This window comes from Polyodon spathula, chromosome 23 (assembly GCF_017654505.1).
Source record: "Polyodon spathula isolate WHYD16114869_AA chromosome 23, ASM1765450v1, whole genome shotgun sequence".
Taxonomy (NCBI): Eukaryota; Metazoa; Chordata; class Actinopteri; order Acipenseriformes; family Polyodontidae; genus Polyodon; species Polyodon spathula.
Window position 1 is genome coordinate 10,246,227 of NC_054556.1, and position 24,441 is coordinate 10,270,667.

Genomic DNA, 24,441 nt, shown 5'->3' on the forward strand with positions numbered 1-24,441 from the left:
GTTGGGAGCAGTGTTTGACAACTGAGGAAGGAGAAAAAATAGACACAGGTGACTTACTGCAGAGAAGCGACTGCATTTGTGACTGCATTAAGAGCATCCGAGACATACTTATAAAGGGACCAGATTGTACCCACACTGTGAGGCAAGAGAATGAGATGCCACGTCTTTAACACCACAAGCTTTTCCTGCTGTGACCTGAAGTAAACCCAGGGTTGTTAGGGAGAGAATGGGGTCATATTGTAGCTCTTTTTATAGGAATCATGTGCTTCACAGAGCTCTTTGAGAAACTTGCAGTCACAAATCTGTTAACAAAGAAAGCTAAACAAACAAACAGCACCCAGCAACCATGTCTGCTTCCCTGTGAATTCCAGCTTCATGAATTATTAAGCTGCTGCATTGGTCAGGATCCAGGCAGTGGTTAACAGAGGGTTTACTGTAGAGCTAAGGATTGCTGCAGGCTTGGGGACACCATAACAACACAGATTATCTGGATAAAAGAAATAAATAAATACAAAATGTATAGAGATTTGTGTTAACCTTCCACAAGCCAGAAAGGAGCACTACTAGTGTTAGGTTTGTAAATTCAGCCCTGGTTACTGTAGCTTTGATAAAGTGATGCAAGACTGGAGCACAGGGAGCTTGTTTAGCGCTGCTTAGGATGTGCACAAAAAAGAAAGACCATTTCAAAGCATTTCAAAGCAAGGTTTTCGCAGGATTACTCATTAGCACAGGAGTAACTTTATAGTCTAATGAGACAACAGGAATGCTGTAAGATGATACATACAGGTGGGTATAGTTTAGACTGCAGTTTGCGATTACCACAGTAGACTTCAATGCAGTCTTAATGGAAAAAAAAACACTGTAAAAGAACTTATTTACTGCAGTCCAACAGTTTTTAAGGAGAGTTTGCAAATGAGATGTTGTACTTAGGTGTGATTACATTTAGTGTAGATACATAGCTAAATATCAGAAGTGTTTTAAGGAATGGTACTTCACGAATTGGGTTAGAAGAGATGGATTTTTTTGGTAAACAAAAACAAAGCTGTCGTCTGGGTAGCCTCATGGCATGCAGAGACACTTGCAGGAACTCAGCATGCAGTTTAGCCCAGAGCTGCATTTGCAACTGTGCCTCTGCCACCAAACTGCATAAGAAATAATCAAAGTGAAACATGGAACAGCAACAAATTAAGCCTACAGTAAATTCAGGGCTCAGCAGCGCTTACATAATGCTGATGAAGAAACAGAACAGAAGTGTTTATCACACAGGAGAGATGATACTAAGAGATGATGAGACTCCACACACATTCCCTTTATCTGTCAAACACCTCCCAGTAATTCAGAGTGGAAGTCACTAATCACTGGTTGCCATCATTTATTACTCTTGGACAAGAATTGGACTGCACCCACAGGTTCTGAAAACCTACGAAAGCCAAGAGGATGACAACATGGTCTCTATTTTTAATTTCTGTACGTATGAATGTTAAAAATAGAGACCATAACAATTATATTTTAGTGTGAAATTGAATGTGATTGTGGAACATTGCAGCTTTAACCGGCAGATAGAGCTATCCGCCCACGATCCAAATTTTTATTTGCATAATAAGGCTGTGACAGGGAGGATCCTGTCGCTGGTTTTTGCATGGATGTGTGCCTTTAGAAAGCAGCTGGGACGTGCAACAGGAGACACGTTGCTAGGCAACCGATTGAGCAGGAGGGCTGATTGGCTGGGAGAGTGTGACCAGAAAGCCTGTGCACAGCTCAAAGACAGCTCGAGGCTACTGCAACGCCATGGCTGAACACGGGCGCTGACCAAAAACTTGCTTTGTGTACATCAAGGAGGAGAGTGTCTGTTCCAGAGGACACAACTACTTTACGAAACCCTTCCACTCCAAGACGGTGCTTGTGAAGGCATTGACCAGTCAAGGCATTTGGGGAGAAAAAAGCCAGAGTCGCCAGGAGGACGCTGGGACTTACTTAGGTTAGTTTAGGGGATTTGATCCCAACAACCAGTATAGAGAGGGTTTTGCAGGTTAGGTTCCTGGAGCGGGTCATCTCTTTTAGTGTGGCTAGTGCTCGCCGTCTGTGGCAAATGTTTATTTTTAGCTTTGTTTTGTTTTCTTTATTAAATCTGACAATAAGGCTATCGTTGCTGGTACCCTAGTGGCAGCACATGTGTTTATTAAATCTGCGCACCTGTGCAGTGCGTCAACACCCAATGCTCTGTGTCTGCTTCATTATTATTCAGTAATGATCCACATATGAAACATTGCTCTGTTACAAGGGAACATCTCCATCTAACTCTTCAGATCAGCCCCTGCAACGGCTCTGCAACTCTCTTTCTGAAGGGAAGCCACATTTTTTAAGCAGTTTCAAAGGCAGGAAGGGTTGAACACTAACCACAGGGAAAAGAAGTCCCTTCATTAGAAACACAGCAGGATTTAAACAAACAGACTACACCTCAGAGAGGAGCCTCTAGTTCCTGCTGGCAAGATGGCATGCTATCAGATAATTGTTTTTTTTTTTTGTTTGTTTGTTGTTCTTTTTTTTAACCAGTTGAAAAGGCAGGAGTCAGGACTGATTCAGCAAAAAACAAACAAACAAAAAAACATTCCAATACCGTACCATCAATTACATTTTGAGAAGCAGGTAGCCTGAGTGATAAATGAAAGCCTTTTTATACTACAATTAAACCACCCCTTCAGCTCTTTCAATGCAGTCCTAATTAAACACAATGAAGATACAATACGAACACATGTTGAAATGATCAATGCTTGTAGATTAAAGGAGATTCTAACCATGCTTTTAATAGCAAGATAATTATCACTCCCCCTATTCTTGGGTTGGGCTCTGCTTTTTTTTTTTTTTTTTACATATATTTTCAGGATATACATATTTTTCAAGTACAACAATGTCTTTATACCCTCCATTGTAAATTCTGCTGCAAACTTAATATTCATGATTTATAAGTGGATTCCCTGAATACAGCAGTATCTGCATATTTGGTCACTGTATTTGGCATTAGTAATTACAAAATGATGGTGATCCCTATTCTAGTCAATAAGGAAACTCTGAAGTGTCTATTGTGCTCCTACTGCTAGGAAACGGTTACCCAGACTTTGGAATAGACAACAATATATCTATCAGGACTGTGACTGACTCAACTAGGTGAGGCTGGGAAAGATCAAGATTAAAGGATCAGGATCAGGATGTTCATTTGGGTTCTGTTAGAGATAACGCACAGTCTTTCTAATTGAATACAACAGGTTGAAAGCAATTACATCAATCCATGGTGCCACGCCTGCCCAAGGAGTTGCTACACTGTTGGCACACTGGAACATGGAGATTGATGATCTTAATGAGAACATAATGAGCCTAGTCCTTGTACAGAAGGTAATTTCCTGCATGTCACCTCCAGGAAAGAGAAGAGGCAACAGGTTTTGATTACTAGCTGTGGCTAACTGCCCAGAAATAGTTCCATAACAAAAGCTGCTCACAGTACTGCAGATGTGTAATCTGAATCCAGTTAACCCTAGCATGGAGCCTTGAACTCTAAAATCAAATCTGTGACAGCAGTGCTACTTTAATTAGTTCATAGTACTTGTTTTATTAAGTATTACTTTGCAAGTTTTGTTGGTTGGGAGGCCCTTTCTCTTGTTTTAGCAAGTTTCCGATATTAGGTTAAACCACTGTTGTGGCCTGTGTTTTACCTAAATATCCCCATACTGTTTGTCGTTGGTATACAACCCTCTTATGTGTATTGGAATTACATTGTATTGTTGCAGCACAACACAACTATAAAAGTGCAATATCAAAGAAAGCATTCATTTATTTACTTGATTATACCAATAGTACAATTATGTCTCCTTCACTTTTTATTTAGAAGTATTATTACCTTCACATAAATGTAAACATTTTTAAATAGTAATGTCTACAGATACTTACAACTTATTTCACAAGTAATACAGTCAATAGGATCTTTATAATATTGTATTTACATGAAAAGCTTTTGTATTCACTGTGACTACCTGTATCGCAGCAATGAGCTCGGACTGCCCCAGAGTTGTTTAAAAAAAAACAAAAAAAAAACAGCCTTTGTCGCCATCGGATGGTTTGTCAAAGAAGTTTGCTAGTTTCTTTTTACTACTTAAGAATCTATCAGTTGAGTGTGTTCTTGTTCTGGTTTACAGATCCCTGTATTGATGGTTAGAGGAGGTCCCTACCTGATCTGTTTGCCCTCCCTCATGTCAAAGAGGGAGAAGAAGACATCAGTGTCTTCTCCGATGGTGTTGTAGGTGAAACTCTTCAAATTGAGGAAGAGATGGTGAGGTATTGGGATCCGGCAAGCCTCCCCGTGGCACTGTCGCATGCTGTCCCCCTGGGCAGAGAGAGCGACATAATCAACTACGATTGCAAGACATTACATTTTCAGTTAATGATCTGAAAACTACACATCTGATTGGACAGCTCTGTAAAGCAACATTCAATATTCATTCCCAACTTATGGCACAAAGAATATAATGTGAGTGTACTGTACAAACTGGATCAATACTAGACATATACACAAAGCAAAACACTTTAAATAGTTTTAAAAATACCACAGACCCTATTCAAAAGTTATTTAAAGATTTATTTATTTATTTATTTATTTATTTATTGTGCAGTGTGTTTTTAATAAAATGTTGCATGGAGGATTCTTTTTTAAGTGGTAGATGAATAAACTGATCCATCAACACAGTCTTTTAAAAGCAACTATTTAAATATCTCATAAGTTACAGCTGTGTGAACAAGCCTCTTCTGCATTTGGCAACGCCTGAATTACTTTGTTTTATTTGTTCGTTTTTGCAAATGAGTACATGTATTTCAAACTGGCTTTCCTTCTTAGCTTACCTGTGATGTGCTTTGCTGCACGCTGTGTCTGCTGGATAAATGCTGCAAATCAAAAACAAAGAAAAACGAGTCATTCAGTGCATCCTGGAACAGATGGAGAACTGGTTGGCCATGTCTTTAAAGATGCTTTCAGAGCACCATGACTAAAGCTAGTTCTTTGCTCTTTATTTAATCATAGTTTCACTTACAATCTATTGAGGGATAAACATCATTGAATAAAACAGTCACTTATCCCCAGAACAATTTAAAACCTTTAATGGGCCCACATCCTGTCTATAGTGTTCTGTTAGGAGTTTCTAATACTTCTGTTCAACCCATGTCTTATTCATGTAAAAGTTAAAGAGGACTGTGTTAAGGCTTCAGTAAACAGGGAAGGAAGCCATGAAAAGGAGAATACACTAAAATATATTTTAATAGACTTATGTCTGCAGTGGAGTGAAGAAACATCTCTGATATTTTCTTCAAGATGTCTTCTTAAAGTACTTAAATCCCACAGATTGCTTCTCTATGAACCAGTAAAGTACACAGGGAATCATACACAAACTGAAAAATGCATCGTATCAATGTAAGATGAGTTCAAAAAAAAAAAACTGGAGTTTTACAGGAAACAATAGAAACACCACCAGCTCAAGAACTATCGTCAGGGCAAATTGAAATGCCCTAGGATCAAGGAGTTACAAGGACATCAAGCTGTCAACAAGCACCAGGCAAAATGTCACACCTACCAGCCATAAGTCTGCAGCAAATCATTATTGTCTGGTGGCATGAAAAGCTGTCCCTAATCGGTGAAGGGTTGACTAAAACATTTTTACAGGGATAGCTGACTTGAGTTGTAACAACTGGTCAACAACTCTGCAGTCTGCAGTGCTGAGAAGTGGCATCCAAGACATGCACTGAATATGAGAGCAGAATGTTTTCCAGTTCTAATACATACTGTAAGCTCACATAGAAATTCATTCAGCAAGACACTGCATCAGTTACATTAACAGGATCACAGGAGTCTGATCTAACAAGGTGAACATGTCTTTCTTGAATGAGTTAGTGGTAGAATGGAGAAACAGCTGTATTTAAAAAATAAGGACCATGTCTGGTGAGGACCTTGTCATGGGAGAGGTGCTGCTGAATTTGGCATATAAAAAGGCCAGGGAACATCTGCAATTTAATGACATACTGATGTGCATGTGTTTACAGAGGCTGCCTGCAGCTGCAGTCAAAAGGAAATGATGGTGAACCTTGACAAAAGCTGGGAATCGTGACAAGAAGGCCTCAGCAGGCTCCCAAAAAGCATCCACTTGGACAGTCAAACAAGACAGACAGACCTAGGCCAGAAAAAACTACAAGCCTTATTAGATATTAATAGGCACCACTGTGTTCCAATAGCAAACGCTGACTCACTTTCTCTGGCTGCAAGAATAAAGTATGGAATTGTCTCAGCTGAATATAATCACATTCGTTGTTCAAGAAAACAAAACCAGTTATCTTTTGTAATAGTTTTGAGCAAAACAATTAGGGTGCACACAGAGTTAAACCACAAAAGTGATTGGAAATCTATAGAAATAAACGGCCTTTGGTATACACTGATTTCCATAGCAACCATTCTCGGTAATACCTTTCAACAGTCCATTAAGAATAACTAGAAGTTCCTGCGTTTACCTTCTTGCCAAATATACAGGTTCTTTGAACACTTTTTTTTTTCAAGCATAGCCGTAATGTATGTCAGGGTCCCTGTGAAATTTGTTACAGTTAGAAACGTGGGTTTGTATTTTAAAGCAGCGCAAAACAAATAGTTCAGAAATGAATCAAAGCAATCCCCATCCTTCACATTCTGCTGTAAATCCCAACAACTACAGTAAGCTGGTCATAGATGTTTTTGTCAGACAGATAAACTAGGTTATGTACACAGTTGAATTTGTGTGATTTGTCGGTTGCTTGTCACAAAATGTTGCCCAGGTCTGTGGACCCACTTGTGATTGAAGTTACGTTTTCCGGTGGCTGTTTTCTGCAAACATCACCATTTCAGGAGACGGTGACGGCTTTAAAAAAAATGCAGCCACTGTGTTGGGGGAGCTGGCTGCACTATCATGCCTTTCTGAGATCCTTCTGTCTTCCAATGATTGTTCTGCAACTCTCACTCAGTGGATCACAAGACTCATCACATGACCACATACATTTGCACACATGGCAGCCTGTGAACTTTCCAGTTTTAATTGGATTCTCTGATTCTTTGGCCAGTTAATGTATAATACACAGGGTATAAATTATGCCACAGGACAAAACAACAGTCATTGGAATTGCAAATATACTAAATAAATGATAACCCCCTACAATGTCCAAGCCGTGCGGTCCATTCCTTCTGCACCAGCTCATTAATGGAAACACAAAGAACATTTCCTGTGATATTTATATTTATGCTCTGTATAGTAAATGCTGAACTCATCACTGTGTAATGTGTGCCTAATTGAACAGATTATGATGTGTGATTAGTTGTGATGAGAATGCCTATTTATTTAACTCTTGTGAACACTGCTCCCCAGTTCCACCTCTTCAAGATGTTCTACAGTTTGAACACAAGACCAGCTGTGTTTGCTCTCTTTTCATTTAAGGCAAACCTTGGCACTCTTTTCTGCAGGCCTCTCATGGCTGGCTGTTAGGGAACGTTGCTCATTAATTATGCCAGGGAGAGGCCGAGCAGCAATGAATATCTTGGCTCAGCCCAGCATCTTTCAGATACAATTAACAAACTGCTTGTTCTTCTGCCCATGCCAGTGCACAAGGAGGCTTGTTTCTAACAGCTAGGCAAAGCATGACTGAGTCTGGTCTCCCATTTTTGTTGTGTTTGTTGAATGGATTGGTGTAATGTTGCAGGACATTGACAGGGCATTATTTCCCTGTGCCCTGGTGCTGAGGTGTGTCATCCTGAATCTCTTTGTAGTCTGTTATTGATGTCAAAGTAGATCACTCTATCAGGGAGGACTTCACTATATTCCTTCACAGAATTTGCGGTCAACAGACTCTGTTCTTTTAATTGCTCCAAAAACAAGGCTACAGTCAATGGGTGACAGAGCATTCTGCAGCTGTACACCAAGATTGTGGAATGCTCTTCCTGGGGTGATCAAGGACTCTGAGACTTCGGATCTTAAAACTTACTTTTATACACTAGCATTTCCTAATGTTTATATCTCTAAATTGTAATTAACTGTACAGTGCTTTGTGGTGTTTGTATGAAAGGTGCGATATATAAAATAAAGATGCTATAGAAAATAATACTGTATATACCACACAACCGTTCTCTGTCCCTCCTCTCCACCAACCCAAGCAAAGGAAACATTCCTTAGGTATTTTTAAGATTGGGCACAAACTCAGCCCTCTCCTCCTAATCAGCAGGTTTCAGATTCCTGCAAGACCCCAAGGGTCTGATTTATATTTGAACTACATTCAATTTGCATCAAATGTTATTAAAGTACATAATCAAACTGTTGTTCTTGCAAACTGATTTTGCAGGTTTTGTAACATTTACAGTTGTATTTTTGGTGTAAAGACCTTGATAAAAATTGACTCCATGTGTATACACATTATAAAACTATAAACAAGTTGCTTTTGTCGCTTTAAGCTACACCGCCTTATCTCTTAAATGATTATTAGCTTTCAAATAAATCACCATAGGGATTTCAAGAATATCAAGCATGCACCGCTTTAGGTTTAGTGCTGAAAGGATGGGGCTTACATCATAAAAAATTACCATTTATTTAAGGTAATTAGGCCATACTTGCTTTTGCTTTTGTTTTCCTTTGAAGACTCATGGAAAGGCACTAATTAAATGCCTTAGATACGTTTCAGCTTTAGCTAACTGCAGACTTTAATCAAGCTGCAGGAACCGCCTAAATCCGGAATGCCCTGGGTTGAAACCCCAGGAGCGGCTATCATACCTTCACAAACAGCCTCGTCGTCCACCAGGCCTTGCGTAGGGCACACTAGCAGGCAACAGAGGAGAATGAAAAACCAGGGCAGATTTCCAACTTCAGAGTTCAGGGGCTCTCAATTAATTATAAGTCAGCTTTGAAGCTTAAGCCAAAATTACTTCTGAGAGAGCATATGTAAATTTGGAGATGTTAAAAAAGCCTTGAATTACACAAAAGTTTTTAGCATCCCATCAGGGATTTCAAAATTACTTTCCACAGCAGTGAAATAAAAGCCCTTGGATGTAGCTAAAGTCAGTTCTTATTTTTACACCCACCTATCCTGTGAGGCAACTGAGTTCACTTGCAAGGGTTTTCACAGGTAGCAAAAACACCCCTGCAACAACCATTTGTGCCAGGTGTCTGTCCTGAGAAATAAAATACATAGTGGTTGAATATTGTCCAGAAATTAGAGCACCTTAGTGACTGAACTTTACAGTAAAGATGTCAGCCTTCCATTGGCATTCCCAATAATTTATAAAACAAGTCTCTCCTCTCTCTAGCACAACAACTTATCTCAGCTACTTCATTGTTTTCTTTAATAAACAACTTTGATTTCTAGACTTTTCATCCTACCTCCCTTGTACAGAACAGTATGAAAAAAAAAACATGAACACAGTTTGGCAATATAAGAAAATTTCTGTCTGTCTTTATATATATATATATATATATATATATATATATATATATATATATATATATATATATATATATATATATATATATATATAAATTTAGTAGTCGACAATTGTTTTCATCATTTTTTCTCCCAATTTGGAATAGCCAATTATTTTTTGGCTCATCTCACTGTCCTCCGAATCATGTGCCATCAGCCGACTGCTTCTTTTCACACTGCATGCCTGCCTTGCAGCCACCTCAGAGCTACAGTGTGGGAGGACAACACAGCTCTGGGCAGCTTACAGGCAAGCCCGCAGGCGCCCAGCCAAATTAAAGTGTTCGCTGGTGCTTGGTAAGCCAAGGACACCCTGGCCGACCTAAACCCTAAGTCCTCTAGTCGCTGCTCCCCTTGCAGTTGAGAGACAAGACTGCGAACAGTTTGTAATTTCAAATGAGCTAGATTATCTATGTTTCATTTGTGTAGTGTACAGAATATATTGTCTTCCAGTTCATAGGCACTGTATACACCTGGCTTCATTCAGAAGCTGTTATTGGTGTATCTATTAGGATACCAAGGTCTGGGTGAAAGTTAGGAACCTTTCAATATCCACGGTGAACTCAAAGCTGATGGGATCATATTTCTACTTGAGACCCTAACATATGTACGCATTAATGGCTATAAGCTGGTGCACTCAAATATGTATATATGTATTAAATGTACAGGAAGGTTTCCTTACTTCTTGCTTGTCAATTTGTCTTCAGGCTAGTCAGTCGATTCAATTTGAGCTACACAATTATTTGTGTTCAGTTTCAAAACTGTAATGCTGTTTCTTTCACATTCTCTGCAGTCCCACTGGTTGCTTACCAACCTCAGGACATCAGGAGAAATCCCGAATAAGCCAGTACTATGTCTATATGCATTATATCACTACCTTTTCTGTTGTTTTCCTATATGCCCGGTTCACTTGAGATACCTTTCAGTATTATTTTAGAATGACATGACAGCTACGATCTCCCCCCACAGCATAACGGCCATGCTTAGGGTCATCTTACCAGGATGGGGGGGGGGGGGGTTACTACTATATGACTTCTCACACAATTGACACAGACATTTTAAGCTAAAATACATCAGGCAACCACATATTTAAAAAGGGTCAAATCTATATTTATTTACCCCATTGAAGGCTTTTGTCACCTTCATAATTTCTGTTGTTATTTGGCAGATTATACAGATTCTAAAAAAGAAATACCTTGATTAAACTGATCAGCTGCCATGGGACAGCCTAGGCTATATATCTATACTAATATGGAGAGAAGGCTATTGAACATATAATAAACAATTAAAAGTAAAAAACATTTGCCACACTGAATACCTGCATTTTAAATGCAAAGCAACACAGCACCACTGTCTTAGGAAACAAGTAAAAACATAAGTCAATTTCTAGAAGTATTTCAATCCTTGCACTTTTTCATTTCCAGATATAAACAAAGATGTACGACCTGATAGTTCAGAAGGCAGGTCTCTCTGGTATAGGAAAAGGATTTCAATAATAAACATAGCACAAAAAAAAATAATAAAAAAGAACAGTGGTACAACAGCACAAGTATTAGGATGGTAGCTCTTTAATTCATCTAATTTCATTCCTTATAGATTACAGAGTAGCCATCAATACGTTTAAGTTCTAAGTACTTCAACAACTTTCAATTGTTATGCCTGCAGCAGAAAGGTCAACAAAGCTGCATTTTGCTTTCTGAACCGCTCTTAACAGGAATCAGAAAATATGCTTGTAGTGATTGTCTTATATATTGACATCTGGGGAGCTCTTTTACAGTCAGCAGATTCAGCTGACATTAAAGTGGACAACTCATCCTTAATGATTTGTAAAGATTTATTTTACAAGTATAACAATTTGTTAGTAGCCATATTTCTAACCCATACACCTCTCCCCTCTCCTTTTCTCCTCACCCACTTCACCTTCACCTACCATTTTGTAGAGGTCCGAGACGCTGATCTGTTCTGCATCTGCCATCTCAAACTCTTTTCTGGGGACCAGGTCCAAGCCTAGGTGCCTGACAGGAAAAAAAAAAAATACATTTAGGCCAGAGTGTGTGCGATGATCTTAAAATAACTGTCAAGGCTGTGGCCCAACCAATACCAACACGTGTTGACATCAAATATACTTTTTCCACCTGTCTGCAGAGCTCAGACCAGAGCAGCCAGTTGCATTGTTGCTTTTGTTATATCAAAACATTCTGTGCACCATTTTGTCCAGTCACCCATTTGACACTCAAATGTTCTTGTTCCCTACTAAATAACCTTCTCCCCATGCAAAACACAGCAGCACCACTGTAGAAACAAGAAAAAAAAAGGTTGGAAGTCTTCATCAATGTCTGAAAATACTGTTGTATTTTGCATCTTATTACGATGCATTATTTAATGCTAACACAGCATATGGGATCTTTGTTATTATTCCAATTCCACAACAGCTAAGGTAAACTGAAGGTCAGTGGGTGTCCATGGATCCCAACACTAAACCATTCACCTAAGGACTGGCTGCTGAGAGCCCAGGAGTTTGATTCAAGCAAGCTTTGAGGTCATGGAAGCAAATCCTTGACCCTTTTAATGGGAGGAAATATGGTGGAGTGGGAGAAGGCCTGAGTTTGAATCCAGTTTAGGAATCTCAACTTCCACTTCTCAATATTCCACACCACTTAGCCTCTAGCGTTCTCTGCAGGGGAGAGCTCAAGAAAGGAAATGCAGGGGTAGTAACTCAGGTCACTACTGAGGTGCTTAATAAAAACGGGTACCTAATGTACCCTTAATAAAGATGTTCGATCACGTTGCTTATCCTCCTAAAAGTGTTGCAATTAATTAGCAGCTCCTCAATCAAAGAATGAGCAAACTGCCAACACTTACTTTAGTTGACTTCTAAGCAGCATTTATGTGCTGCTGTTTGTATTGCTTCTGTGTCTAAATCTTAATCCAGCTTGTAATGTAACGCTTTACCAAGCTAACCTAATGCAATTCTGTTATTAACTAGGAACCAACAACCAGCTTCAAAGGAAGGCTGCAATGTGGAAAAAAAATTTAATTTTTGAAGGCTAGAAACCAACAAACACCCCTTTTATTCAGTAACGTGTTTCTGAATGCACACTAGGCTGCGGATAGATTATACTCTAGTACTTATTAAGATAAGGACCTTGAAGCTGAACAGAATGATTCAAAAGAGCTGAGCTTCATTGGGCAATGTTTACTAAAGCACTTCAGCTTTGACGGGGAAGGCAGTTGTCTTGCAGGTGCTCATAGCTCCAATGTATTTATGTGTGCATATTCTATTTTTGTAAGTTTTCTTGTTTGTTTGCTTCTACGAAAGCTTGTGGAGATTTTCATTTCTGAACTTCTTGTTGGATTTTTCTGAAAAGGTCTATACAGCTTAATAATGGTGGGAGAACGAAACATGCCATTACAGATTTATATACCCCAAACACTTGCATGTTGTCTAGTATGGCTCATTATTTGGTCTGCAGTCCCAATGCAATAACTTTTTAATAAATAGTGTCATTTCCAATTATTATTATTTTATTTGTTTTATTTATTTTTTTGCAGAGAGCAGTAGGATGTGAAGTAGGAAAGGTTGAAAAGCTGTCCAGCTGTGGTTCTCTCACATATCCAGCTAATCCTCTCACAGATCTGGGTCAGTAAAAGGGATTTCCAATAACTTTATACATGATAAATCTATTATGAACACGTCAGTACTGTGAATACATCAGTATAAAATATTCACAGACAAATTAGGTTACATAAACAAGTTTTCCAGTATACACTGCTTGCACATTCCCAAATCCAGCCCATTCTGCATACAAATTGAATCTCAAAGTGCAAGGATCAGTCACCAAGGTTACATTAAGAGCATTCCGAAAGCTGTGGTTACTTGTGACTCCTTCTGGGTATCTGTGAACTATCACAGAAAAGCAACAACATCAAGACAATGGTTCCTCCAGTCCTACCTCCCACCAGCAGGTGTAATATTAGGGGGTCTAAAGACTGCAAGATACCATACAGTAAAACTAATTGTAGTGAAGGATACTAGTAGACAATTAAAGATGATGGGGTTGTCTTTGAGTTACAGCTTAGATAAAGTGGAGACAGCATTGTATACAGTGTATCTCTAGTATGTTTTTAAGCCCCGGAACACTTTACCCAGGTTTATAAAAACGCACATTTCCCAACACGTTTATTTTATTGCTAGTTACAATAGTGTTTATGACAGCTGTCCACATCACTCAAGCTCAAATTGTGAAATAGCAGATTTTGGGTAGTGACTATCTCTTTAAGGACTCTGCAAAATATACAATATTTGGGGAGTCTTTATGCACATACCTAATTAAGGCACTGCAGCATTCTGTGCTGCAGTACCCATTGGGACATCAGACCCACTAAACAATATTGTTTCTCCTTTTGCTATATTGTTTTCCCTTGGAGAAGCATTGTTAAAACAATGACAAATTCTTGTTTATGTAGTCCAGGGACTCTCTCTAATCACCCAGTGATGATGAAACAGAGAAATCAAGCAGCAATTACACTCCTGGCTCCTGCTAATCTGGGTTCTACATCTCATAGACATTTTGATAAAACAAGCCCAGTGCTGACAGGAAAACCAATAACTAATAACTCTAACTAATAAAGGAAAGCACTGTGTTTAATCTCTTATTTCCCCAGATGCAAAGATCGCTCTTTACTGTCTATTCTTCCTCGTTTCAGAGGAAACAATTCATAAAAGCATATGTCGCAAAATTATGCAGGAGCCAGAGAAGAGCACCATCCCATCAGAAATAATCAGCTTAATTACCACATAACTCCTCCTTAGGCCATTCCATCTTCACTAACACCACTTCTTGCTCGCAGACTGCTTTACAAAAAATAAAAATAAAAACACACCAATGAGAGCTGACAGCTTGGAAAATAACCTGGCGGGTACCTTATACCCTCTGATTTCAATTATCTTTTAATTTTTCCCAATAGTGTATGTTAAATCTGTTTCTGCATGTATGGCTATTTAGCATAATAATGATAATAATAATAGACAGCACGTTTTACTTTTGGGGCAACCCCTGAAAAAGCCTAAAGTGAAGCCAGTATAAGTGAAAAGCAATACATGATGATTAAGATAAACAGAAATATTATGTCAATTGAGAGAATATAATATATTCTTTTAGAAGCACTATTGGTTTGTTAATATTTTATTTTAGATACCAATCCCCTAAAACAAATCAGTTTCAATGTGTGGAATCTAGGAGTAATTTGTGGTGGAAAGTACCTTTGCTGGCATCATAGTCATTTTTCTATTGACCTTCAAATGCTTGAGTGACATTGACCTCTGAGGTACCTCAATGTCAAAAACAAGTACTGTATATTGTCAGATTCCATATTTATCAACTAATGACTTGACTCAATAAAGCATTTGTGTTCCCTACGATTATCATGTGCTTTATGCCCATGACCAAAAAACAGGTGCGAGATAGTTTACGCTAATGCCAGTACAGTCTAATCTTAAATAGCTGCTATATCTGACACAGTGACTAACAGCCTGGAATAGGCTTTTCAAGAGCCTCATCTATAATACTTTCTAGCTGTGATGAAGATGACTCATGAGAGGAACTACAACTCTGAAATCACAATAAAGCAATTTTAATGTCTGTGGGTCTGTGCTGTTCGGTAAACCGAACATAGTGGATCCCATCCCAACTGAACACAGTGGAAACAATCCCTTTTAACTGAAACCCAGTGATAATTTCGGCAAGCGTCACCAAGGTATATAACCAAAGCACATAGAAAAAAATTTAGCTTCGGCTACTGCTCCCCAAAGGTCTGGGAAATTGCTGTAGCAGCAGGTGAAGTGGGTTCCTATGGGTCACAGCCTAGCTATCATCTTGACAACTGGAAAAAAAACAATCTTCATCAATATGGGATTTTTTTCTGAGGCCTCATGACATTTTATTGTTATTATTATTATTATTATTATTATTATTATTATTATTATTATTATTATTATTATTATTATTATTATTTATTATTATTTTTATTTATTACCCTCTTTGTTGAAGATTCAAGTCCCCTTAGCCTATTCCTGAAAAGTCAAAATGAACAGCATGATAGTCCAACTGTACTTGACAAGAAAAAAAGGAAAAAAAAAAAAAAATCTACTGGATTTCTAAGATAAAGCCCTACTTGACAGAAACATGGTTCAGATTAGCAGCAGCACACACAATAAAGCTATAAAAGGTGTCACATGAGGATTGACTTAAATACTGTACCTATCATAGCTATGCCCTACTTACATTTTCTTTGTGATATGCAACATGAATGCATGTTTTCAAGTGGGGATACTGTTTCTCATAAAGTTCGATCGATATGTCTTCACATAACTATTGTCCCTTGATATTTAACTTATTTCTTTGCTAGATATGTGGGGAGGCTCACGTTGTTGTACCATGCCTGTTCCATTGACAAATTAGGGTGGATCTGATCTCCAGAGTTGTCAATCCCCAGAAATACAAACAAGGATCTAAGAGGCTGCAGATAATATCTGGTTATTCATCTGTGTATGAAATAATACTGGCATAAGGAGAGTCCAGTTTACATTTCCACACTGCGTGTCAAAAATAAAGATGCTTACCAGCCATTATTACAGGCACTTTACATTTCCATTAATTTTCCAATATTTACCTCAGTTTTGCGAAATCATTCCACCATGTTTGGTTTTTGTCAACTGTACAGATATTGAGAAAAAAAAAGTGCTGTATTTTGGGTACTCACAAGTACGGTTAAGGACATTAATGGGACTTGGTTGAAAACTGTTGCAAACAACTTTTGGAAAGATACTCACTCATTCCCCCAGTCGAGGCGCACAGTGATGTGTCTCTTGACGTCTCGAATCTGGTCCTGGGTCAGGTGACCTGAGAGCAGCTGTCTTCTCAGGTCAAAGAGTTCATTCATCACGTGGCGCAGCTTGTAGAAAAGGTCCACCTTGTTTTTCTGTGTGGAGAAAAAAATAGCCAGCATTAGAAATCAGCCTACACCCACCTTCTATTAAAGACTACACAATGAACAATTCCTCACGGGATTCACCACGTTATTACAGCCAAGCTTCCCCTGCCCCTGTAAAGAATGAACATAGACTGTAATAAGGCAATATTAGTCTGATGCTTCAACAAACGAGACACAAATCCGAGCACCTCCCCTACAAAAACGTTGATCAATTTTCTGAAGAAAAAAAAAATCACAATAATAATAACAACAACAATAACATAATAGTAATTTAGGAAGCAAAGAGTCTGAGTGGGGTAAAATCTTTTTTGTTTCTGTATTTAGTAATCCCAATACCTGGAAGGTACTCTGTTAAAAGTGCATTTAGATAAGCAGTAACCAATAACCAGTGTTGTGTTTCTAGTACAGATGTAATGGGGCTTTGTGCAGGTCACAGCTCCATGCCACAGCAAATTGTACAGTTTCTAAGAGAAATTACAGTTAGGGTGGTCAGTAAAATAGAATGTGCAGTTGTCAGTCCAGGAGGCCATGTATCTATTGAATATTTTTTTCTGTAGCATTCTAAGAAATGTCTAGTTCAGGGCATATCAAAGTGTCATTTGTCACAGCAATCCAATACAGGTCTGCTCACAGACAAGGAGCTTGAAGACGTATTTTTCACTTGGCCTTGATGTGACCTCCATGCTACAAACCCCACGCACCCCTGGCTCAAAGCACCCCCGGCTCACATCATGTATCATATTCATCAACACTATACTACATCTCTGCAGGGAACAAACATACATGCACTTTACAAAATGCCTCCTTGATTTGAATGCTTATTTAAGAAAACTCTTAACAAAAAATTACTTAGCATCCAACCATCCAATTTCATGGTATGTGAAAATGCAAAGGCCATTGTTCAGCTTTGTCAATACTATTAAATAATAATGATATTAAAGTGCATTAAAACAGGGCATGGCCCTCAATCCATTAGTGATCACAGTATTTGTGGTTCAGTACAATAAAGACACACTTATAAAAGTTTACCACAGTAAATTTGTCATGTAATGCTTTTCTCCATTATCCTATGCATGTACCATAGTTTACTATGGTTTTCCATATTTTTAAACATGTGCTTTACAATGCTTACTTATTCTTTGCCATACTATCCCTATGCTTTGCTATGGGAAACTTGTATTAGGTATGGGTGTATATTTTAATGATCTAAATATGGGGGATCTAATTGCCCTTGTTCTTTAAATAAGTATTACTCCATCTGGAGTTTTCCCTCTGGGGTGATTTATAGATCCAAATATATTTACATTATTATAGATAACTAAACATAGTGGCATGAGGTCTATCACGCAAGCTGAGGTCCTCTGACTCTGGCTTGCTTGTTATGCCCAAGCAAAAGTGCACCACACTCAGAGAGTGCTCTTTTAGCTTTATGGCCCCAACTATCATGAACTCTCTCCCAGCTTTAGTGCGTGCAGCTCCCACAGTCGCTCGCTTCAAATCAATTCTCAGGACCCACTTGTTCTCTCATGCACTCAATGGTCTTTAAGACTGATATCTGTTATTAGCTATTCTCTAAATTGCTATTTCAGGTTGATTCATATGATTCTGTATGACACATGTATCCACAATGTTTAGAATTCACATCCTAGCCTTGTATTTAATGTATTATGCCTGTATTTAATGTACTAAGCACTGCATTTCACTGTATTTAATGAATTATGCATTGTTCCTCACTATCATGTAAAGCGCTTTGTGATGGTGGTCCACTATGAAAGAAGCTATATAAAATAAATACTGATTGATTGACTGATTGATTGATTAATGACAATTTAAGTTGGGAATATTACAACCTTATGCTGTTTAGATAATTAATATAGACCCCATGGTGTTTATCTCTTTATTAAAACCACTGAAGACAACAAATATGAGATCATTTAAAATAGACCCCACCGTGTCAAAATTAAGATTATGTAGCTCTGAAGCCTCTCTTATTAATTAGTGCGTACTATTAAACACTGATTTAAATGCCATTAGGCCCTTGTGAGAAAACTTGGCTACAGTGGATTTATTTGCTGTGCTTTACTTGATGGATTCACAGTTTTCAGTTGAATAGAATTACATTTACTGGAAGATAAATGGCTGACATTAACAACGTTTGAGTTACCCTCAATGACTGCCTCCTTCTTGTCACTTATTCTCACCTCATTGTCTTTTTACTGTCAAACCCTTCCTTCCAGTAAGTATTTCCTGTTCTCTCCACTCTAGTAGTGCTTTGTCTTTTTGTATGCGGTTCTTGAAAGGAGCTACAGTGTAGCTGTGGGCCCTATTGACAAAAGAATTTGCTCCAATGGTAATTTACAAGCTCCTACATGCATCTATTGTTTCCTTGCTGGTTGTGGAAGGTTAGCAGTTTGTTTTATCCTTTTACTAAAAGGTGCTGCAAACTTAGTACTGAGGTAATTGATTTGTGAACATGGTATGATTTCTTTGTTCAAATCCTGAAAGATTTTGCACACTGCAACAAAAAATAAATATGGTTTTAAATTGTACCTTTCCAAATTTTCAAAACACCCAATAATTACATTTAAATAAAACCTTTTTTTTTAAAACTTTGTTTTAACCTTCATCAAGCTGTCTTCAATTCATTCATATTCTTACTGTCTGACCTTAACTAAATAACTGTGTCCCCCGTTAAGCTTAGTAAGATGTTGTTTTCCTTATTTCAAACCAACCACCAAGTGACCTCCAGGACGTTTAAAGCCATTCTGGTTTATTCTGTCCTATGACTCGCATTTGCACTTGCTTTCTTGCAAGAGGATCTTAATAATGAGTTGCTGTTCCAGTAGTTATCAAAGGCTTATTTGTGTCTATAACGTGTGCTGCAGTTGGGTTTCAGGCTTCCTCTGACTTTCAAAAAGACAAATTGCCAGATCAATTAATTACCCCATGGTTTGACGGTGTGCTGAAATAGCAGTCCATAGTGAAGCACCTACCCTAAATTACATGTTTTTACCAAAAACAAACCTTACTTTGAACCCTGATAGAAAACATAGCAATCTCACACATTTCATCAGGCAACTACATCTCTTTTTTATGACTCCGGTCTTGCAATGCCCATGTCCTGCCTGTGAAATGAAAGGACAGATTTATCTTGCCAATTTAATTTTATTGGCAATAAGATATTCAATTTTAAACCAATAGATTTGTAGTCATGGCTGATATTGCTGATGCACCAGGATAGCTACTAAACCCTAACACCAGGTATTTGGCATTGTCTGCAGTCATAGAATATAATTGGTTGTATTAATTCCATTTTATATTGGTTTTATAGAAATCCACATTTGCACACTGTAACAAATGCAGTAGCCTCTATCTACATATAATCTAAATGATCCAAAAAATAAACAGTCAGCTGTTACAATAGATATCCCAGGCAAGCTACAACCATGATACAGCCAGCAGGTTTGTATATTGAGAACCACATCAGAAAAGAGCGAATGGCTAAGGTAACAAAAGACAAGCCACACAGACAGGCCCAATGAAAGAAAAAGATAGGCAAGACAATCATCACACAATGAGTTTAAAGAGATCTCAAGACTCGCTGGCTGAAGGCAGAAACGTTCAAGAACATGTAGTTCGATGACCCTTCAAAACTGATCAAATCAAAAGCCCATTAGTAATGTTATGATAGAACTCAAGTAATAAGAGCAATTTTATACATCATTTAAAATATTCTCCCACACAAATGGCTGATCATCAAAGCGTGCGGTAGGCTAATTCCCCAAAGGGCATTATATTCTTGTTGTCTTAATTTCAAACCTCTTATCCAAAATATACTTCCATTCTGCATCTTAAATTGTAAGTAATTTGTGGGGAATCTAGCAATATACTACCTGCACATCGATGAACAGCAACAGGTGCAACTATTGCGTTGTAATAATTACTAAGTTGTTTATAGACAGTCAGACAACATCAAGTACAGTAGTTCTGTGCATGCAGTTTTGAAAGGGGATGTTGTTGTGTACTAAAACAAATCATCACCTGTAGTTAAAGCTAAAGTGACACTGCTGATAGAATGATTTGTACACATGAATTAAAACGTATTTCAGCACGTGAAACAATTAGAACTGGTTGAAAAGTGTAGGTTTATATGAAGTATATTATGTGTTGTTACTGGTTTCTGAATTAATCATTCTTTGTTGGATAGCACCAAAAATCACAGGTGATTGATAGGATCGAAGAATACAGTTGGTTATCAAATGTGAGGATCTGTATCATTGATACAGAAAGATGAAGCTGGTAGCAAAACTCATTGTTTACTGGACAAGCTCTTCACTGAACATTGAGAGAATTATATCACATAGGTTTTTACCATATGAGAAGACAATACCGCATGACCTCAGTATTGCAGTCAATGTCAGAGTCAATAACACATTTAGCTAATCTGCAAAAATGATTTAATTAAAAAAATTTAACGAAGCATTTCTTCTTGTGTTATAATGAGTGGACACTTCTATTAAACCATGTGAAGCCCAGCATCGTCACTAACAATTCTCTGAGAATATATTAGCACTGTCAAGGTGGGCTTCGTTTAGATGAGAATGCAACATGTTTAAAAAACCCAGCCTAAAATAGACAGTGATATCAAGGAAGAAACAGTGGGACTCATTGTATCAGAAAGTGCAAGGTATCAGCTCTATCTGTCTCCCAGCAGGGTTCATTGTGGGACAGTGGAGGTTGAGAAGTCTGACAATGGAGTGGTTGGGCCAGGCGAAAAATGACCACTACTACAGTACACAAGAAAGCAAATAGAGAATGCACTGCCGTTATAAATGAACTGCTTTATTTCTCAACACCAGAACTAAGACTGCAAACTCTACAGATCGATTTAGCACAACACACCACTGAGACATGGAAGCTGTCAACAGTGACACAGTGTTGATGGGGAGAGGGATGCCAAATCATTAGAGAATTGAGGAATTCATTTGGCTCTAGTTTGTGCCAGGGGAGAGTTAAGCCCAGCTTGGTAATAAGGAACAAGTTTGCATAAACATACCAAGTGAATACCCAGCAGAAAAACAGGGCATCCTTCACAGGGAATTCATTTTGTGATTTACAATAGGTTAATACATTGTGTGTAGGGTTTATCTTATTGTGACAGAAAACACAATTTCAGAGGCTCTGCTTCACTTTGCAGTCCTCTCACCCAAACTGCACAAGATGACCGGCAAGAACTTGTAGTTTCATTCTAATACTATGTTGTTCAGTATGTGTACAGCATCATTTGGTGGCCAATGCTATATGTTTTATTTTGATTGTTTTATTTTTAATGGAAAACATGAATGTGGTAAAATTATAATATATTTATATAGAAATATGTTATAGAACAGTACTGGTTATTAGATTTTTGGAAACTTCATTATACAATGATGAGTAGAGAGACACATTTAATACCGATGATGCTAACCACTTAAGTCCATTACATACTGGTGGCTGCCAATTCCACCTGTCATTAATACAATCTGGTTTAAACGGGTCTCCCCTAAATTTCAGGTACAGTAGAGAAATGTTAACAGGGTCACTGACCTTTATTGCTGCAACTCTTTCTAGTACTATCTATGTGTGATAATAAACCAGGTAGTAAGAGGAACACACACTGCTATTTCTGCTCCAAATCCATGTCTTGGATTGGGTGATGCACACCGAGTACACAGGCAGAAAGATCAAAGGAATTATCAGTCAATCCCTAGAGAGACAGATAGGTCTCCCAGTCAGGATAGAGTCCACTGTAGGGGAACTCATTTATCAAGCCATTTAAGACATTGAAACTGTCTGACATCCCACCGAGACACACACTGCAGCAACACGCAGCTCTGCTATTTAAGAATACCAAACAAGATAACGGATTCAAATTACACATCTGCGTCTTGTCTTTTTTGGGGGTATCTCTAAAAAAGAATGTGTCTGATGTGTTGAAGAAAACAAGTGTTTCTGAGTCACTAACACTAACGTATCTTTCCTCAGGTTTCCTGTTGAAGCCTAACCTAGCTTTGCTACAGAGATCTAATGAGATTAGAATCAAGCGTGATATGACTTCAGACTGTGACAGAAAATCCCCTCTGATAGGTATACACGCCTTTCATCTCATCAGTGCAATGGAAACTCTGAAGTACAGTCAGGCTTTGAGCATGCCCTTTACAAAGCTGACTTAACCCCATGCTGGAGGTGAAAGGATTTCGAAAGGTACCATTTGAGCAGGTGGCCTTTTCCAACAATGAATTTCCAGTAGAAGACAGGACTCAAGGAAGACACCTCTGTAATCATGAAAGGCAGTAAACAGAAATTCTGGCTATGCATAGTGGCAAAACAGACCCAGGGTTAAGGGCAGTGCCAAGAGACCGAACTGTACACGTCTCCTGCTGCTTTTCTGAACTTATTGTCTATTGTCTGAAGCCTCTGTGTAACTCTCTTACTAGTCCACACTAATTTTACAGAAACCTTATTCACAAGAACATCTCTTTATTGTAAAGCTAGACCATCTACATTGAAAGCACTGTTGAATGAATGCTGTTCATGATCAGTTTGTAACAGTAAATAGCACGTCATTCTGGTTTTATTTTTTGTGCAGCATACTTCTATTTAAATAGACAGAACAAGTGATGGTGATGCTGGACTTTACTGGTATTAAACTGATTATTAATCTGCCACACAGATCGCAGGGGATCTTTAAGTAACAGAGACAGGGACAGACCTTGCAGTGGAGGCAAGATTGTGATAGACCAGTGATAAAAATGGTCAGCCTGGCACATTGAAGTTCCAGATAGATTTTTTTCTTTTTTTTTTTTTTTTTTTTGGGGGGGGGGGGGTCTTCCTCGATCTAGAGATCAATTGGAAGGCAGCAGCAGGAGACAGCCCTTGTTTCAGGAAACAAATGCATGAACAATGCCAAGCAGAGCAATAAAATGTGGCATGAGCCTTTAGCCATTCAATGCTTGGGCAGCAAGGTCTGTGGAAGTGCTTTTGTACAGTTGAGAAATGACTTTACCTTTAAGAACCAGAATTACAACAGCATTTATTATCATATGTCTAAGTGAAATCCCTAGTCAAAGAAACCACATTGGCACATGTGTGCTAATCAAAAAATACCACCATAAGTGAATGCACTGAGAATAAACATAATGTCATTTGCAAATCTCCATTAAAAACAATGTTTGTTACAAGGATGACTGTGGCTTAGAGAGCTTCCTTGAAAAATGAGGATACACAGCAGGCGACATCCTAAACGCGAGCCTGAACAGATGCTAAAGCAACATGGCAAAGTTGTGTGCTTCTGCACTGGTAGCGCAACAGCGTGGGCGTATGGGAAGAGCTGGGCACTAGGAGTCATGAAAACTTCTGAAATTGGAAGCAAACCTACTGTTTGACCAAAGCAGCCAATCTGTTTATACTTACAGGTCTTTCCTTCTGTCCAGCTGTAACGTTTGACTGCAGGGAATAAGCAGGACCACACTAGAATTAGGTCATGGCATTTGATTTAGCTGAGGTTTTCTGTTTATCAATGACAACTATATCCTCTTAATAAAACTTATTTATTTAATCAGTTTATGAGATGTTCTAGAGAGAGGTGTGTTTATGTTTTATTCTCAAACATGCTTAACCTTTGAAAGTCTTTAGAAACAAAACAGTGTGAATAGGGATAATACAGTGAAAAGGGTCTACAAATGAGACTAATTAAAAATATATAATAGTGAAGTCAGGAAGCAGCGACTACACACTCACTGAGCAAGCATCTAACCTATGTACAAGTGAGTTTGAATGAGAAGTTACTAAGTTATCTTACCTGCAGGGGTCAGTCTGAATCTTCAGTAAGGTCCAGCTGCAATTTAAACCCATCTTTATTTAAACTTGCTGCTTTTTAAGCCACTGAAATGA

At 38.3% G+C, this 24,441-nt stretch overlaps 1 protein-coding gene across 7 annotated transcripts in view; it reads right to left on the reverse strand.

Moving 5' to 3' along the window:
- Window positions 1–24,441, reverse strand: part of LOC121298236 (dedicator of cytokinesis protein 3-like) — a 189,508-nt gene that overhangs the window by 55,657 nt on the left and 109,410 nt on the right. For all 7 annotated transcript variants that reach the window (XM_041225226.1, XM_041225231.1, XM_041225230.1 and 4 more), the window contains 4 exons: window positions 16,349–16,497; window positions 11,447–11,531; window positions 4,888–4,929; window positions 4,221–4,375 (listed from right to left, as the gene is read on the reverse strand). In XM_041225226.1, the coding sequence (XP_041081160.1) occupies window positions 4,221–4,375; window positions 4,888–4,929; window positions 11,447–11,531; window positions 16,349–16,497 (431 nt within the window). The remainder of the gene's footprint in view (window positions 1–4,220; window positions 4,376–4,887; window positions 4,930–11,446; window positions 11,532–16,348; window positions 16,498–24,441) is intronic.